Source organism: Erythrolamprus reginae, chromosome 1, assembly GCF_031021105.1.
Source record: "Erythrolamprus reginae isolate rEryReg1 chromosome 1, rEryReg1.hap1, whole genome shotgun sequence".
Classification (NCBI taxonomy): domain Eukaryota; kingdom Metazoa; phylum Chordata; class Lepidosauria; order Squamata; family Dipsadidae; genus Erythrolamprus; species Erythrolamprus reginae.
In genome coordinates, this window is record NC_091950.1 from 13,448,941 (window position 1) to 13,463,082 (window position 14,142).

The 14,142-nt window shown below is 43.7% G+C and overlaps 1 protein-coding gene across 1 annotated transcript in view; it reads left to right on the forward strand.

The window, feature by feature from the left end:
* The window catches only part of LOC139158455 (transducin-like enhancer protein 2), a 78,581-nt gene that overhangs the window by 15,283 nt on the left and 49,156 nt on the right, over window positions 1–14,142 (forward strand). The window contains exons 2-3 of the mRNA XM_070735798.1: window positions 6,349–6,434; window positions 9,179–9,242. Coding sequence (XP_070591899.1) covers window positions 6,349–6,434; window positions 9,179–9,242 — 150 coding nt within the window. The remainder of the gene's footprint in view (window positions 1–6,348; window positions 6,435–9,178; window positions 9,243–14,142) is intronic.

Genomic DNA, 14,142 nt, shown 5'->3' on the forward strand with positions numbered 1-14,142 from the left:
CGCAATCATTTTATAAGCAGCTGCAGTTCATAAAGTCACAGTGGCTCATTTCATTTCCTGCCTATCATTACCTGGTATCTTATACACACTCTTCCCACCCCAGCTGAGGGCGTCTTTGAAAAAGGAAAAATGGGGGGGGGGGGGTATTCTAATACCCCAGATCTAGAAGAATCTTTTATCCAGGAGGATATTTTATTGGATTTTTTGAAACATAAAAAACATAAACAAAAGCAAAGACAGAAAATAGACAATACACAAAATTACAAAAGCATTTACCGGTACATATTTAAAATAAAAGTTGCTTTTACATTTACATTTCTACATTTCCCCTTTTTCACTTCACATTATTATCATTATCATAATCATTATTATTATTATTATTATTATTATTATTATTATTATTATGTCAATTATTATTATGTCAATTATTATTATTATTATGTCAATTATTATTATTATTATTATGTCAAATATTATTATGGTGTCCATTTTTTTTAATTCATTCATTCATTCATTCATTCACTCACTCACTCACTCACTTATTCATTCATTTATTTATTTATTTATTTATTTAGTATTATGTCAGTACAACACAGCAAATGAGATCACTATGCTGGATTTCGTATTTCATCACCAGTCGGGCGCTTCCCAAGCACCTAGGGCTGCGTGATGTAGCAGCGAGTTATGTTTGCCGATCCCAGTAAAGCGGCCTTTTGCAATTGACAGATGGAGATTTTGTCAATTCTGATAGTTTTCAAATGTCCGCTGAGATCCTTTGGCACTGCGCCCAGCATGCCAAGTACCACTGGGACCACTTTCACTGGCTTATGCCGGAATTGTTGTTATTGTTATTGTTATTATTATTATTATTGTTGTTGTTGTTGTTATTATTATTGTTGTTATTATTTTGTTTTTGTTTCCTCCTCTATCCATTTGTAGAATTTCTCCCATACAGTATTCCCTCGATTTTCGCGGGTTCGAACTTCGCAAAAAGTCTACACCACGGTTTTTCAAAAATATTAATTAAAAACTACTTCACAGTTTTTCCCATCCGATGACATCATATGTCAGCACCAAACATTTGTCCACCTTTAATAAATATTTTTTTTCATAAACTTTAATAAATAAATATGGTGAGTAATAATCTATATGGTTGCTAAGCGAATGGGAAATTGCAATTTAGGGGTTTAAAGTGTTAAGGGAAGGCTTGGGATACTGTTCATAGCCAAAATTTACTTCCGCATCTCTACTTCGTGGAAATTCGACTTTCGAGGGTGGTCTCGGAACGCATCCCCCGCGAAAAGTGAGGGAACACTGTACTGTACAATATTCATTCTCCTGTTTATTCTGCAGTTGTGTGATTTTATTCATTTTTGTGCATTCTAGTATTTTTCTAATCACCATTTGTTCTGTTGGTATATTTTCCATTTTTCCAGTTTTGTGCAAAAGTTAATCTTGCCGCTGCGACTATGTACAAAAGCTCCAGTAAATCACCTTTTGCCAATTACGCAGAGAATTGGGGGATTCTGCCTTGCCGGGGGTGGGGGGGAAAGCCCTCGGCACATGGCCAGTGGCACTGGGATTTCTGAAGCTCTTTTCAAAAATCTATGAAATGCGGATGGCAAATTGGCATTTGGGTCGCGAACGCAATGTGAAGAATTTAGTTTGGGAAAAAAAGAGAATATCGAAGACAGGTAATCCCCGATTTACAACTGCAATTGGCAGCAGAATTTCAGTTGGAAAGCAGGACGGTTGTTAAATCGAAACGGTTGTTAAGTGAATCACATGGTCTTTAAGCAAATCCAGCTTTCCCTATCTGCTTTGCTTATTGGGGAAAGTCACAAAACGGTGATCATATGATCCAAGGAGATTGCAAATACAGTGGTACCTCTACCTAAGAACACCTCTACTTAAGAACTTTTCTAGATAAGAACTGGGTGTTCAAGATTTTTTGGCCTCTTCTCAAGAACTGTTTTCTACTTAAGAACCCGAGCCCGGAAAAATTTCCCAGGAAATTTGAGAGTGGCACGAAGGCCCGGCCAGTTTCCTGCCATCCCCCCTGGGTTTCTCTATCTGGCGCAGTGCATGGGGGGCAGCCTCGTGCCGGGTGTATGGGAGGCGCGTGCTCCTCCTCGCCACCTCAGAGTCATTCTTTTTTTTTTTTAAGCCTTAAAGTTGTTGTGGTTGGCTCTGGCCCAGCTTCTGCCCCAGGGAATGGGGAGGTGGATGCAGGGGAAAATTCAACATGTCACAGGCCTGTGTTATTGCTGACAGAGTCAGTTCAGAGTTTAGTTTCCTTGGACGAAGAAGAAGGTGGGAGTGACTCGGCAGAGGGGGGCTTGGCACACAGCCCAGGCAGTCAATCTCCCTTATCTTCCATTGATTCAGATGATGACATTTTGGACCCACGCAAGCGCAGAATTATGCATAGAAGAGACCAAGTAAGAACATATTACAGGAGATAAGGGAGGCCACCTGTGTTTGGGTGGGGGTCTAGTAATTAGGGCTGCTACTATAAATAGCAGCATGTGGGTTTGGCCATTGTGGAAGAATATCTGTTGCAGTTTCGTCAGGAATCTTGTGTGCTGGACTTTGTTGCTTTTTCACGCCTTTGAAACCAAAGCAGAACAGCGTGTGTGTGTGTGTGTGTGTGTGTGTGTCACTTCGTTGGAAGAAGAAGGGGTGTGAAGTTTCTTCACAGCTGCTGGCTAAGTACTTAATGACTGCTTAAGGGAAATTGTACAGACTACCCGGTTGTTTGGGGGAAGAGTGCTCTTTGCAATACAAAAAGAGTGCTTAGTTTATTTTGACTTTTGTGATAAAGAACATTGTTTTGAATTTTCAAACGTGTGTGTGTCTGAAATTTGTATCCTTGAATTTTCGGGAGACTCCTATCAGAGAGCCCGGCAGAACAGAAGTTTTGGATTCCCCTCACCTCACCTTCTTCCTTCGGCAGCAACTATCCTCCTCCTCTTCCTCCTCCTCCTCCCACCCAAATTCTGAGCTTTTATTTCTTTCCTAATGGGTTTGCACGCATTATTTGCTTTTACATTGATTCCTATTGTTGTGGTTAGCTCTGGCCCAGCTCCTGCCCCATGGAATGTGGAGGTGGATGTGGGGAAAACATCCACACGTCACAGGCCTGTTTTGCTCCCCACAGTCAGCTAGTGAATTATCCGATGACGAAGGAAGTGTGGGTGGGATGGAAGATCGGGGCTTGGCTGACAGCCCAGGAGGAGATCAATCTTCCTTATCTTCTTTGGATTCAGATGAGGAACATATGACAGATCCACGCATGCGTAGAGCTATGCATAGGAGAGAACAACTTAAGACATATTACAGGAGATAAGAGAGGCCACCTGTGGTTGGGTGGGGCTCCAGTAATTAGAGCTGCTGATAAAATAGTGTGCTGGCTTCGCCGTTGTGGAAGATTTATTTATTTATTTATTGTTAGAGTTGAAAGGGACCATGAAGGCCATCGAGTTCAACCCCCTCCCCATGCAGGAACCCTATAGTACAGAGGTCCCCAACCTTTTTTGCACCAGGGACCGGCTTTAAGCTAGACCAGTTTTCCATGGCCCGGTGTGGGGGGGGGCTAGCTGTCAGCGGCGCCGTAAAAGGGGCGATCAAGAGAGGAATGGGTGAATGAATGGACGGAGGGTGGGAAGGAAGGAAGGAAAGAGGGAAGGGACAGGAACAAAAGGGGAGAAAGGGGAGAGTAAGAGAGGAAGGAGTGAAAGAAGGGAATGAGGGAGGAAAGAAGGGAGGAAGGAAAAGGAAAGCAAGAAATGGAGGGAGGAAAGGAAGGAAAGAAAGAAAGAAAGAAAGAAAGGGGGAAGGGACAGGAACAGAGGAAGGAAGCAAGGAAACTTATGAAAGGGGAGAGTAAGGGAAGAAGGTAGGAAGGAGAAAGAAAAGAAGAAATAGAGGAAGGGAAGGTAAAAGAGAGAAAGAAAAAGAGCAAGAAAGAAAGCAAGAAAGAGAAAGAAAGAAAGGCAACTTCAAAGAAAGGCTCACTGAGCATCTCTCACTCTCTCTCTCTTTCTATCCCTCTTTCTTTCTTTCTCTTCCGTTCTCTCTCTCCTCTTCCTTTATCTCCTCTCTCTCTCCCTCTCTCTTTCTCTCCCCCCTCTCTCCCCCTTTCCCTCTCTCCCTCTCTTGCTATCTCTCCCCCCTCTCCCTCTCTCTTTCTCCCTCTCCCTCTCTTTCTCTCTCTCCCCCCCTCTCTCTTTCTCTCTCTCTCCCCCTCTTTCTCTCTCTTCTTCTCACTTTCTCTCTCTTGTTTTCTTTCTGTCTCTTTTGCTTTCTCTCTCTCTCACTCTTTCTTGTTTTCTTTCTCACGCTCTTTCTCTCTCTTGTTCTCTCTCTTGCTATCTCTTTCTCTCTCCCCCTTTCTCACTTTCTCTCTATCTTGCTGTCTGTTGCTCTCACTCACTCTCGTTCTCTCTCCGTTCTTCTCAGCGATGACGCGCGCACGCCCTGCCCGCCTCACCTTTGCGAGAGCACTTTCGCCCCGGGCTCTCAGCAAGGGGGTTTGCAGGAGAGGCGGGGCCGGTGAAGGTGATATTGAATGTCGGGGGAGAACGGGCGGTTGCGCGCGCTCCCTATCCCCCTGCTAGCCCACTCGGAATATTCAAAATAAGAAAAGCCTTCGCCGGCAAAGGTTTTTCTTATTTTGAATATTCCGAGTGGGCTAGCAGGGAGATAGGGAGCGCGCGCAACCGTCCGTGCGCCCCCGACATTCAATATCACCTTCGCCGGCCTCCGCTGAGGAAAGCCTTTGCCGGCATTTCCTCTCGGCGTCAAGGAGGCGCAGCGGCGGGCGGAGAGAGGGAAGGGGGGGCAGCGGCGTCCCTCCTGGCCTTGGCGGGCCGCCCAACCCTCCCCACCTCCTGCAAACGCGGCGGGCGGCGGGGGGAGAGCGAGGAGCCGGTTCCGGCGGGCGCGGGGCTTGGCTGGCTGGCGGGGGGAGCGCCGCTGGTGGTGCGGAAAGGCCGAGGGGGCCCTGGCGCCGCGGACCGGCTGAAAAGCCCCAACGGCCCGGGCCCGGTCCGCGGACCGGCGGTTGGGGACCTCTGCTATAGTACACCAGTCAAGTGGCAGTTCAATCTTCTCTTAAAAATGTCCAGAGTGTTGGAGTTCACAACATCCGCTGGTAGGTTGTTCCATTGGTTGATCACTCTGACCGTCAGGAAGTTCCTCCTTATCTCCATGTTGAATCTCTCCTTGGTCAGCTTCCAGCCGTTGTTCCTCGTCCGGCCCTCTGGTGCCCTGAAGAATAAAGTGATCCCCTCCTCTCTGTGACATCCCCTCGTATACTTGTAGACTGCTATCATGTCCGCTCTGCCCCTCCTTTTCTCTAGGCTATCCATGCCCAGTTCCCTCAGTCTCTCTTCGTAAGTCTTGGTTTCCAATCCCTTAATCATCTTGGTTGCTCTTTTCTGCACCTTCTCCAGAGTTTCAATGTCTCTTTTGAAGTGTGGTGATCAGAACTGAACACAGTGCTCCAGGTGTGGTCAGACCAGGGCGTAGTAGAGTGGTATTAAGACTTCCCTGGTCTTGGAGTGTATTCCCCTGTTGATGCAGTTTAGGATTGTATTGCTTTTTAAGCTGCTGCTGCACATTGTTGGCTCATGTTTAGTATGACAGACCCACGCATGCGTAGAGCTATGCATAGGAGAGAACAACTTAAGACATATTACAGGAGATAAGAGAGGCCACCTGTGGTTGGGTGCAGCTCCAGTAATTAGAGCTGCTGATAAAATAGCAGCGTGCTGGCTTCACCGTTGTGGAAGATTATCTGATCATACTGGTTTGGAATGTGACTTGCTATTTCAGGACTCTGTTGATTTTTCAAGACTTTGAAACCACGGCAGAGCAAAGTGTGTGTGTTCCACCTCGTGGAAGAAAGAGGGCTGTGACGTTTCTTCACAACTGCTAGCTAAGTACTTAAGGACGGTTTAAGGGGTTATTACAGCCTACAAGGTTGTCTTTGGGAAGAGTGCTCTTTGCAATACAAAATGGGTGCTTTGTTTCTTTTGATTTTTGTGATAAAAAAACATTGTTTTTGATTTTTCAACTGTGTGTGTGTGTCTGAATTTTTTACCCTTGAATTTTCGGGAGGCTCATACCATAGAGCTTGGCAGAACACCTATGGGAAAAAATTGCTTCTACTTACAAACTTTTCTACTTAAGACCTTGGTCACGGAACGAATTAAGTTCGTAAGTAGATGTACCACTGTATATGCTGGTTGCCCAAGTGCCCAAAGTTTGATCACATGATTTTGTGTGTGTGTGTGTGTGTGTATTTCTCACTGCCTTAAAACTATTCCATCGTTCTGTTTGCAGTCCGGGCCTCCGTTTAAGCTTTCAGTGATGGAGATTTGTGACCGAATTAAGGAAGAATTCCAGTTTCTCCAGGCTCAGTATAACAGGTTTGGAAAAGAAGGGGGGGGGGGAAGACGAGAGGTTCTTTAAATTCTGATAACTAAGTTGAACCACCACACCCAGAGGAAGCATACCCCACAATCAATGAAGGGTTACCAAAAATTTTACTTCCACACTGTGGGCGTGGCTTATGCAGGACGCCCTGCATTTTATTTCAACATTTTTCAGTGCAAATCGGGTGCTCTGGGGTGGAGCTCCATTTTCGCAACTCCCCTGTCTGGGCAGCAGCCCACCCCTGCCCACAATACTGTACAGCCTTGAAAAAATCCAGAAATCTCTCTATTGCTTTTTCCTGGTTGCTAGTTGTTTTTTAAATATTTAATATTTAATTTAATTGAATATTAGATGTTAAATATTTAATATTTAATTCAATATTTGATATTTAATAATTTAATTTAATTTCTATTATTTAATTGGTATTAAACTTATAATTTAATTCCACCACCACCCCGGTCAACCATGATGCAGCCTTATTTGCGCAATATGTTAAGCTGTGGTTTGTTTAAGCATGCCTGGAAGTTTAAAAAAATGGCCAAAATCTTTTGCCTGCTCCCCTCGCTAAATTTTGCTTCTTGTGCATACGCGGAAGCAAAAAAAAAAAAGGCTGAAATCTCGCGCCCACTCCCCTCACTAGATTTTGCTTCCTGTGCATAGGCGGAAGCAAAAAAAACCCGGCAGAAATCTCGCACCCGCTCCCCTCTCTAGATTTTGCTTCCTGTGCATACGCGGAAGCAAAAAAAAAGAGGCTGAAATCTCGCACCCGCTCCCCTCACTAGATTTTGCTTTTTCTGCATGCGTGTAAGCAAAAAAAAATGGCCGAAATATCGCACCCGCTCCCCTCTCTAGATTTTGCTTTTTGTGCATGCGCGTAAGCAAAAAAAAATGGCAGAAATCTTTCGCCTGCTCCCCTCGTTAAATTTTGCTTCTTGTGCATACGCGGAAGCAAAAAAAAAAGAGGCTGAAATCTCGCGCCCGCTCCCCTCACTAGATTTTGCTTCCTGTGCATAGGCGGAAGCAAAAAAAAAGAGGCTGAAATCTCGCACCCGCTCCCCTCTCTAGATTTTGCTTCCTGTGCATACGCGGAAGCAAAAAAAAATGGCCGAAATCTCGCACCTGCTCCCCTCTCTAGATTTTGCTTCCTGTGCATACGCGGAAGCAAAAAAAAATGGCTGAAATATCGCACCCGCTCCCCTCTCTAGATTTTGCTTTTTGTGCATGCGCGTAAGCAAAAAAAAAGAGGCTGAAATCTCGCACCCGCTCCCCTCACTAGATTTTGCTTCCTGTGCATACGCGGAAGCAAAAAAAAAAAGGCTGAAATCTCGCGCCCACTCCCCTCACTAGATTTTGCTTCCTGTGCATAGGCGGAAGCAAAAAAAACCCGGCAGAAATCTCGCACCCGCTCCCCTCTCTAGATTTTGCTTCCTGTGCATACGCGGAAGCAAAAAAAAAGAGGCTGAAATCTCGCACCCGCTCCCCTCACTAGATTTTGCTTTTTCTGCATGCGTGTAAGCAAAAAAAAAATGGCCGAAATATCGCACCCGCTCCCCTCTCTAGATTTTGCTTTTTGTGCATGCGCGTAAGCAAAAAAAAATGGCAGAAATCTTTTGCCTGCTCCCCTCGTTAAATTTTGCTTCTTGTGCATACGCGGAAGCAAAAAAAAAAGAGGCTGAAATCTCGCGCCCGCTCCCCTCACTAGATTTTGCTTCCTGTGCATAGGCGGAAGCAAAAAAAAACCCGGCAGAAATCTCGCACCCGCTCCCCTCTCTAGATTTTGCTTCCTGTGCATACGCGGAAGCAAAAAAAAAGAGGCTGAAATCTCGCACCCGCTCCCCTCACTAGATTTTGCTTTTTCTGCATGCGTGTAAGCAAAAAAAAAATGGCCGAAATATCGCACCCGCTCCCCTCTCTAGATTTTGCTTTTTGTGCATGCGCGTAAGCAAAAAAAAATGGCAGAAATCTTTTGCCTGCTCCCCTCGTTAAATTTTGCTTCTTGTGCATACGCGGAAGCAAAAAAAAAAGAGGCTGAAATCTCGCGCCCGCTCCCCTCACTAGATTTTGCTTCCTGTGCATAGGCGGAAGCAAAAAAACCCAGCAGAAATCTCGCACCCGCTCCCTCTCTAGATTTTACTTCCTGTGCATACGCGGAAGCAAAAAAAAAGAGGCTGAAATCTCGCACCCGCTCCCCTCTCTAGATTTTGCTTCCTGTGCATACGCGGAAGCAAAAAAAAATGGCCGAAATCTCGCACCTGCTCCCCTCTCTAGATTTTGCTTTTTGTGCATACGCGGAAGCAAAAAAAAATGGCCGAAATATCGCACCCGCTCCCCTCTCTAGATTTTGCTTTTTGTGCATGCGCGTAAGCAAAAAAAAATGGCCCGCTCCCCTCGCTAAATTTTGCTTCCTGTGCATGTGCGGAAGCAAAAAAACCCGGCAGAAATCTCGCACCCGCTCCCCTCTCTAGATTTTGCTTCCTGTGCATAGGTGGAAGCAAAAAAAATGGCAGAAATCTTTCGCCCGCTCTCCTCGCTAGATTTTGCTTCCTGTGAATGCGCAGAAGCAAAAACTCACTTGGACGCACGTACGTGCATGCCAGAGATGTAGAGCTGTGTGCGCAGCGCACCGGTAACAGCGGGAGTGGCAACCCCTGGTAAGGGGGGCTGGACTAGAAGACCTCCAAGGACTCTTCCACCTCTATTCTGATTCTAAATCATATTCTCTTTTTTCCCCCTGCAGCCTGAAATTGGAATGTGAGAAATTAACAAGAGAAAAAACAGAGATGCAGAGGCATTATGTTATGGTAAGACACAATAATAATAATAATAATAATAATAATAATAATAATAATAATAATAATAATAATAATAGTGGTAATAGTAGTAATAGTAATAGTAATAGTAATACTGTAGTAATAATAATAATAATAATAATAATAATAATAATAATACTAATACTAATACTACTACTACTACTACTACTACTACTACTAATAATAATAATAATAATAATCATCATCATCATCATACCGGTATGGTCTAATTATAATATAGTATATAATTGTAATTATAATTTTATGATTATAATTATGATTATACGAATAATATCCACAATACTTTTTTTTTAACAAGTCATGGATTTACAAAATCCAGGTAGTTCTTGACTTACAACAGTTCATTTAGTGACTGTTTGAAGCTACAACAGCACTGAAAAAAGGGATTTTTCTCACGTATGACGGTTGAGCCCGAAGTTTATCTTGCTATGTGAGATGTTTAGTCCCCATTTTATGACCTTTAATGCCCACAGTCATTAAGTGAATCATTGAAGTTGTTAGGTTAGGAACAACGATCGCTTTAAGTGTACTTAAAGTATAATTCGTCAGAAGAGTCCTCCACTCCTCCACTCAAAATAGAATACCCCTACGGGACTAGACTTTCAATCCTGGGCCTATAAAGCCTAGAACTAAGATGCCTTAAACATGATTTAAGTATTGCCCACAATATCATATGCTGCAACCTCCTGCCTGTCGGCGACTACTTCGCTTCAACCACAACAACACAAGAGCACACAACAGATTTAAACTTAATATTAACCGCTCCAAACTTGACTGTAAAAAATATGACTTCAGTAACTGAGTTGTCGGAGCGTGGAACTCCATAGTATCATCCCCAAACCCCAAACACTTTACCCTTAGATTATCTACATTTGACCTATCCAGATTCCTAAGAGGTCAGTAAGGGGCGAGTACAAGTGCACTAGAGTGCCTTCCGTCCCCTGTCCTATTGCTCTCCTATATCTCCTATACCTTTCTTCTATTCCTATATCTCTTCTTCTATTCTTTCATTGATATGTTCTATTACTATACCTTCTTTTCTATTATTTCTTAGATATATTTTACTATGAGTATCTCCTCTATAACCTTCATCATGTATTTTACTATGTGTATATAGATGTATACCCATTAAAACCCTCATTGTGTATTGGACAAAATAAATAAATAAAATAAAATAAATAAATAAAATACTAAACCAATAAAAACCAGATCACCTTCCTAGCATATGCTATAATCGAAGTCTAGAAACATAGAAACATAGAAGACTGACGGCAGAAAAAGACCTCATGGTCCATCTAGTCTGCTCTTATACTATTTCCTGTATTTTATCTTACGATGGATATATACGTTTATCCCAGGCATGTTTAAATTCAGTTACTGTGGATTTACCAACCACGTCTGCTGGAAGTTTGTTTCAAGCATCTACTACTCTTTCAGTAAAATAATATTTTCTCATGTTGCTTTTGATCTTTCCCCCAACTAACTTCAGATTGTGTCCCCTTGTCCTTGTGTTCACTTTCCTATTAAAAGCACTTCCCCCCTGGACCTTATTTAACCCTTTAACATATTTAAATGTTTCGATCATGTGCCTCCTTTTCCTTCTGTCCTCCAGACTATACAGATGGAGTTCATTAAGTCTTTCCTGATACGTTTTATGCTTAAGACCTTCCACCATTCTTGTAGCCCGTCTTTGGACCCGTTCAATTTTGTCAATATCTTTTTGTAGGTGAGGTCTCCAGAACTGAACACAGTATTCCAAATGTGGTCTCACCAGCACTCTATATAAGGGGATCACAATCTCCCTCTTCCTGCTTGTTATACCTCTAGCTATGCAGCCAAGCATCCTACTTGCTTTTCCTACTGCCCAACCACACTGGTCACCCATTTTGAGACTGTCAGAAACCACTACCCCTAAATCCTTCTCTTCTGAAGTTTTTGCTAATACAGAACTGCCAATGCAATACTCACATTGAGGATTCCTTTTCCCCAAGTGCATTATTTGTTTCATTATGTCTTAGATGTTCACCCAGAGGTGAAACATAAGAAGCAAGCTGGGCGCCAATATTTAAACTTACCTTTAAACACCTTCACTTAACGGTTTCCCCACCCAACATGTCTTTTAACTCCAGTGCACAAGAGCTCAGCACAAATATAGAGACATTTCCCCATATGCTCACTCTGCCCACATGTATCCACTCATATTTCTACATATCACCACCCCTGTTTACAGGATCAGACCCCTTGGCCAACTTACCAAGGATGCTTGCTTTCGACGGCAGCTGCAATGTTTTCCCCAGGAAGTCTCTTATTCTCCTGGCCCCTCCGTTTGAAAAGAAGCTAAGGGAGTATAAAAAGATTAGATTAGATTTATTGGATTTATATGCCGCCCCTCTCCGCAGACTCGGGGCGGCTCACAACAATGGTAAAAAACAGTACATAGTAACAAATCTAATATTTAGCAATCTAAATTACAGTTTTAGGTTAAAAAGTCAAACCCCCCCCCCAATATATAAAAAACAAGCACACAATCGAATCATACACAAAAACTACATGGGCAAGGGGGAGATGTTTCAATTCCCGCATGCCTGACGGCAGAGGTGGGTTTTAAGGAGTTTACACAAGGCAAGGAGGGTGGGGGCAATCCTAATCTCTGGGGAGAGCTGGTTCCAGAGGGTCGGAGCCACCACAGAGAAGGCTCTTCTCCTGGATCTCACCAGATGACATTGTTTAGTCGACGGAACCCGGACAAGGCCAACTCTGTGGGACCTAAGCGGTCGCTGGGATTCGTGCGGCAGAAGAAGGTCCCGGAGATATTCTGGTCCGATGCCATGAAGGGCTTTATAGGTCATAACCAACACTTTGAATTGTGACCGGAAACTGATTGGCAACCAATGCAGACTGCGGAGTGTTGGGGTAACATGGGCATACTTAGAGAAGCCCATAATTGCTCTCGCAGCTGCATTCTGCACGATCTGAAGTTTCCGAACATTCTTCAAAGGTAGCCCCATGTAGAGAGCGTTACAGTAGTCGCGCCTCGAGGTGATGAGGGCATGAGTGACTGTGAGCAGTGACTCCCGATCCAAATAGGGCCGCAACTAGTGCACCAGGCGAACCTGGGCAAACGCCCCCCTCGCCACAGTTGAAAGATGTTTCTCTAATGTGAGCTGTGGATCGAAGAGGACGTCCAAGTTGCGGACCCTCTACGCCTAAGTTGCAGACGCCCAAGTTGTGAACCCTCTACTGGGGGAAAAATCCAGTAAGGGCCCTGCCAGGCTTCTACCCTTCCCCCATACCGAAAAAAGTTCTGGGGTCCCCACGTTGGGCACCAAATCTGTGAGAAAAATTCCAAGAAGCCAAAAGAATAAAAGTGACAACAAAATAAAGGAAAAAATAGACCGGTATGCATAGAGGGACCTGAAGAGATCATGGAGAAACACCCGTGTACATACCGCATTTTTCGGAGTATAAGACGCACCTTAGTTTTTAGGGAGGAAAATAGGGAAAGGAATCTCCTTACCAAGTATTCGTCTGGCTAGCGTCCTTAGTCTGGTCAGCTTCAGCACATTATTTTATTCCCTGGTTAGGACTTTAAAAAAACCTTATTTGGAGAGAGTAACAATGAAAGAGTTTGCAAGCCAGTAAGAGCTGGGAACCTCATTAGCACCTGGAAAGAAACATTCGGAGCAAGTAGAGCAATGGAAAAAACCCTGCAAAGACTTAGGGCTTGGAAAACATTCTCCGCAGAGAGTAACAATGAAAGAGCTTGCAAACGGATAAGAGCAGGGAACATTGTTATCACCTGGTTAGAGCTGGAAATAAACATTTGCAGCAAGTTATAGCAATGAAAAAACCCACAAAGACTTAGGGCTTGGAAAACATTCTCCGCAGAGAGTAACAATGAAAGAGCTTGCAAGTGGGTAAGAGCAGGGAACATTGTGTGCACCTGGTTAGGGCTGGAAAGAAACATTTGGAGTAAGTTAGAGCAGTGAAAAACCCCCACAAAGACTTAGGGCTTGGAAAACATTCTTAGAAACATAGAAACATAGAAGACTGATCGCAGAAGAAGACCTCATGGTCCATGTAGTCTGCCCTTATACTATTTCCCGTATTTTATCTTAGGATGAATATATGTTTATCCCAGGCATGTTTAAATTCAGTTACTGTGGATTTACCAACCACGTCTGCTGGAAGTTTGTTCCAAGGATCTACTACTCTTTCAGTAAAATAATATTTTCTCATGTTGCTTTTGATCTTCTTCCCCGAGAGTAACAATGAAAGAGCTTGCAAGTGGGTAAAAGCAGGGAACATTGTTAGAACCTGGTTAGGGCTGGAAAGAAACATGTGGAGCAAATTAAAGCAATGAAAAAAAACCCTACAAAAATTTAGGGCTTGGAAAACATTCTTCACAGAGAGTAACAATGAAAGAGCTTGCAAGTGAGTAAGAGCAGGGAACATTGTGAGCGCCTGGTTAAGGCTGGAAAGAAACATTTGGAGTAAGTTAGAGCAGTGAAAAAAACCCTGCAAAGACTTAGGGCTTGGAAAACATTTTTTGCAGAGAGTAACAATGAAAGAACCTGCAAGGTAAGAGCTGGGAAGATCATTAGCACCTAGTTAGGGCTGGGGGAAAAAGCTACATTCAGAATATAAGATGCACTTGATTTATCAGCCTCTTTTAGGGAGGAAAAAGGTGTGTCTTATACAGTGTTCCCTCGCTTTTCGCGGGGGATGCGTTCCGAGACAGCCTGCGAAAGTCGAATTTCCGCGAAGTAGAGATGCGGAAGTAAATACACGATTTTTGGCTATGAACAGTATCACAAGCCTTCCCTTAACACATTAAACCCCTAAATTGCAATTTCCCATTCCCTTAGCA